Genomic DNA, 4,016 nt, shown 5'->3' on the forward strand with positions numbered 1-4,016 from the left:
GCCGGCCGGGCCCCAGGATCCTCAGCCAGTGGCCCTAGTGGGGTGGCCAATGGCACTGGCACCGGGGCGGGGGCAGGTGCAGGTGCAGGCTCCAGCTCCAACGCCACCGCCGAGGAGAGCGCCCCGTCTGGTGCAGCCTCGGCCTCCCCAGACACACTGCAGGGCCAGTGCTCGGCCTTCGTGCAGCTCTGGGCGGGCCTGCAGCCCATCCTCTGTGGTAACAACCGGTAGGTCAGTGGCAGGGGGATGGAGGGCAGCGAGGAGGACGGGGGGCATGGTCCTGACTCGGGGTCCCCACTCTCAAGGCCTTATTTGGCACGATGCCCCCACCCTGAGGTTCCTCCCACTCCTGTGTCCTGCCCGCGGATCAGGCCACATGCCCCACGCTGACGCCCTGCTCCCGCCCTGGAGGCGGCCCCGTCCCCCTCCCCGGACCCCCGCTGCTGACGCCCCGCCCCCTTCCCCAGCACCATAGAGCCCGAGGCGCTGCGGCGGGGCAATATGAGCTCCCTGGGCTTCACAAGCAAGGAGCAGCGGAACCTGGGCCTTCTGGTGCACCTCATGACCAGCAACCCCAAAATCCTATATGCACCGGCAGGCTCCGAAGCAGACCGCGTGATCCTCAAGGTGCTTGGGCTGTGCATGTCTTCCCTGGGCAGGAGTGGCAGGTCCTGGTGGAGGGCTCTGCAGGCCTGGGACCCTGAGGCAGAGAGGTTCCGTAGAATTGGCGTGAGAAGGGTGCAGCTTCATGCGGTACACAGCCTGGTCAGCCTGGTCAGCCTGGTGCATTGGCCTTCGAGCTCTGACTTGACTTGGCAGGTGGGACCTGTGGAGTTCAGAGGTTCAAGGAGCAGAAACAGCCACTTTCTCCCTAGGGAGCTTCTTGGTGCTGCCATGGGCATGCACTGGAGAGGCTGGTCTGGGCAGGGGCCAAAGAAGTGCTGGTAGATGAGAGGGTATGTCCAGAAACAGCTGAGCGGTTTGGGGCCCAGAGTCCTGGGAGTAAGGGATCCCTAGGATAATGGTGGGAGAGATAAGGGCCAAGCTCAAGAAACGTGTGGAGAGGGGTCCAGCAGTGGTGCTGAGTAAGCACAGCTGGTGAGGTGGGGTGTCTGGGAGACCGTGCTCTAGGGGGGCTGAGGGCAGGGTGAGTTTCTGTGGGTGCTGCAGAAGGGCTGGGAGCCTCCAGGTGGCAGTTTGGCCAGAGCAAGGTTGGTTGTTGTTGGGGGTGGGGCAGTCTCTGGGGAGGTGGGGGAGAGGGGGACCCTGGGGGAGAACCCCACGCTGGCCAGGGTCCTTCCGGTTGCCCCATGCCCCATACCCTCGCTCTTTGCAGGCCAACGAGACTTTTGCCTTCGTGGGCAACGTGACTCACTACGCCCAAGTCTGGCTCAACATCTCGGCCGAGATCCGCAGCTTCCTGGAGCAGGGCCGGCTACAGCAGCACCTGCGCTGGCTGCAGCAGGTGCTCCGGGTGCTGGGCTGGGCAGGTGGCTGAGGGTGGCATGGGGAGCCCATCCTGGCCCTGGGCTGCAGCAGGTGCTGGCCACCCTCTGAGCCGGCCCTCCACCCCCAGTACGTGGCAGAGCTGCGGCTGCACCCCGAAGCCCTGAACCTGTCACTGGACGAGGTGCCACCAGCCCTGCGCCAGGACAACTTCTCGCTGCCCAGTGGCACGGCTCTTCTGCAGCAGCTGGACACGATTGACAATGCGGCCTGCGGCTGGATCCAGTTCATGTCCAAGGTGGGGTGGGCGGGTGCTGCGGCCCCCACGTGCATTCCCAGGGCCGACTCCAATGGTGCCTCTCCCCCAGGTGAGCGTGGACATCTTCAAGGGCTTTCCCGACGAGGAGAGCATCGTCAACTACACACTCAACCAGGCCTACCAGGACAACGTCACCGTGTTTGCCAGTGAGCGGCCTGGTCCCTCTGCGGGTTGCCAGCACCCCTGCCTCTGCCTTGCTCCTCCCCTAGCCTCACCCCATGCCCCCTGCCCCGCAGCCCACCTCAGTGCCCTTACCCTCCCACTCCTGGGCCCCACCCTGGCTGTGCCTCCCTCACCTGCCTGCTCTGGTCCCATCCCCCCAGCCCCACCTCCTTCCCCGCCCCACCCCTGGATCCCACCTGTCTCGGGTCCCCAGGTGTGATCTTCCAGACACGCAAGGACGGCTCCCTCCCACCCCACGTCCACTACAAGATCCGCCAGAACTCCAGCTTCACCGAGAAAACCAATGAGATCCGCCGGGCCTACTGGCGGCCGGGCCCCAACACGGGCGGGCGCCTCTATTTCCTCTACGGCTTTGTCTGGATCCAGGGTGAGGGTGGGCGCAGGGCGCGGGGCACTGGGCGTGGGGCGCAGGGTGTGGGGCACGGGGCACGGGGCGCGGGGCACGGGGCGTGGCCAGCCCTGACGCGACCCTGCCCGCAGACATGATGGAGCGCGCCATCATCAACACCTTCGTGGAGCACGACGTGGTGGAGCCCGGCAACTACGTGCAGATGTTCCCGTACCCCTGCTACACGCGGGATGAGTGAGTGCCGCCCGCGGGGGGCGGGGGGCGGGAGCTCAGGCCAGGCCCCCTCACGTTGTCACCCACCCCAGCTTCCTGTTTGTCATCGAGCACATGATGCCCCTCTGCATGGTGATCTCCTGGGTCTACTCCGTGGCCATGACCATCCAGCACATCGTGGCTGAGAAGGAGCATCGCCTCAAGGAGGTGGGGGCCCTGGGCAACACGGGCACCTGCTCCCGGGTTTCCTGGCACCCTGCCCCAAGGCCCCTAGCCCCTCGCCCACTGCCCGCAGGTGATGAAGACGATGGGCCTGAACAACGCCGTGCACTGGGTGGCCTGGTTCATCACGGGCTTCGTGCAGCTCTCCATCTCCGTGACAGCACTGACTGCCATTCTCAAGTATGGCCAGGTCCTCATGCACAGCCACGTGGTCATCATCTGGCTCTTCCTGGCCGTCTACGCTGTGGCCACCATCATGTTTTGGTGAGCACTGGCCGGCAGGCTGGGGAGAGCCCTGTTCAGGCCCTGGCCGGGTCGGCCCACCTGCTGGGTCACACGCTCCCCTGGTGGCGGAAGGGTGTTCCTCGAGTTCACACCCCACTCGGAGCCCCGGGAGGCACCTGGCCACGGGTTGGGTGGCTGATAGCCATGTGGCCCCCGCCCGCCCGCCCCAGCTTCCTGGTGTCCGTGCTGTACTNTGATTTGTGTCCCTCGCCCCAGTCTGTATCTCCCAGCCCCTGGCCAGGGTTCTCCTTAGCCCGGCTGCAGCCCCTCTTTCCCAGCTTGTAGTCCCTCTGCTGGTGTCTTCCCTGTTCTACCCCTGATCTCACTCTCCCACCTGCCAGCCCCGCCTCCCCACCAAACCCATAGCCCTCCCTGTGCCTAAATTGGCCCACATGCTCTGTCGCCCCTCAGCTGGGCCTGGATGCCCCCAATGTCTCGGACTCCCAGCAGACGGCCCCACCCCCACGGAGGCTGCAGGCGCTCCTGGGGGACCTGCTGGACGCCCAGAAAGTTCTGCAGGATGTGGACGTCCTGTCGGCTCTGGCCCTGCTGCTGCCACAGGGCGCTTGCACCGGCCGGGCCCCAGGATCCTCAGCCAGTGGCCCTAGTGGGGTGGCCAATGGCACTGGCACCGGGGCGGGGGCAGGTGCAGGTGCAGGCTCCAGCTCCAACGCCACCGCCGAGGAGAGCGCCCCGTCTGGTGCAGCCTCGGCCTCCCCAGACACACTGCAGGGCCAGTGCTCGGCCTTCGTGCAGCTCTGGGCGGGCCTGCAGCCCATCCTCTGTGGTAACAACCGGTAGGTCAGTGGCAGGGGGATGGAGGGCAGCGAGGAGGACGGGGGGCATGGTCCTGACTCGGGGTCCCCACTCTCAAGGCCTTATTTGGCACGATGCCCCCACCCTGAGGTTCCTCCCACTCCTGTGTCCTGCCCGCGGATCAGGCCACATGCCCCACGCTGACGCCCTGCTCCCGCCCTGGAGGCGGCCCCCTCCCCCTCC

General features: G+C 66.4%; 2 protein-coding genes across 2 annotated transcripts in view; both read left to right on the forward strand.

Moving 5' to 3' along the window:
* The window catches only part of LOC103593515 (ATP-binding cassette sub-family A member 2-like), a 9,310-nt gene extending 9,079 nt beyond the window's left edge, over window positions 1-231 (forward strand). The window contains exon 12 of the mRNA XM_008576512.1: window positions 17-231. Coding sequence (XP_008574734.1) covers window positions 17-231 — 215 coding nt within the window. The remainder of the gene's footprint in view (window positions 1-16) is intronic.
* LOC103593500 (ATP-binding cassette sub-family A member 2) overlaps window positions 17-4,016 on the forward strand; it is a 13,796-nt gene continuing 9,796 nt past the window's right edge. Inside the window, exons 1-9 of the mRNA XM_008576497.1 lie at window positions 17-227; window positions 468-627; window positions 1,337-1,465; window positions 1,577-1,744; window positions 1,815-1,911; window positions 2,142-2,315; window positions 2,429-2,531; window positions 2,603-2,717; window positions 2,806-2,996. Of these exons, the coding sequence (XP_008574719.1) occupies window positions 502-627; window positions 1,337-1,465; window positions 1,577-1,744; window positions 1,815-1,911; window positions 2,142-2,315; window positions 2,429-2,531; window positions 2,603-2,717; window positions 2,806-2,996 (1,103 nt within the window). The 5' untranslated portion in view covers window positions 17-227; window positions 468-501. The remainder of the gene's footprint in view (window positions 228-467; window positions 628-1,336; window positions 1,466-1,576; window positions 1,745-1,814; window positions 1,912-2,141; window positions 2,316-2,428; window positions 2,532-2,602; window positions 2,718-2,805; window positions 2,997-4,016) is intronic.

This window comes from Galeopterus variegatus, unplaced genomic scaffold, assembly GCF_000696425.1.
Source record: "Galeopterus variegatus unplaced genomic scaffold, G_variegatus-3.0.2 Scaffold1360, whole genome shotgun sequence".
Lineage (NCBI taxonomy): Eukaryota > Metazoa > Chordata > Mammalia > Dermoptera > Cynocephalidae > Galeopterus > Galeopterus variegatus.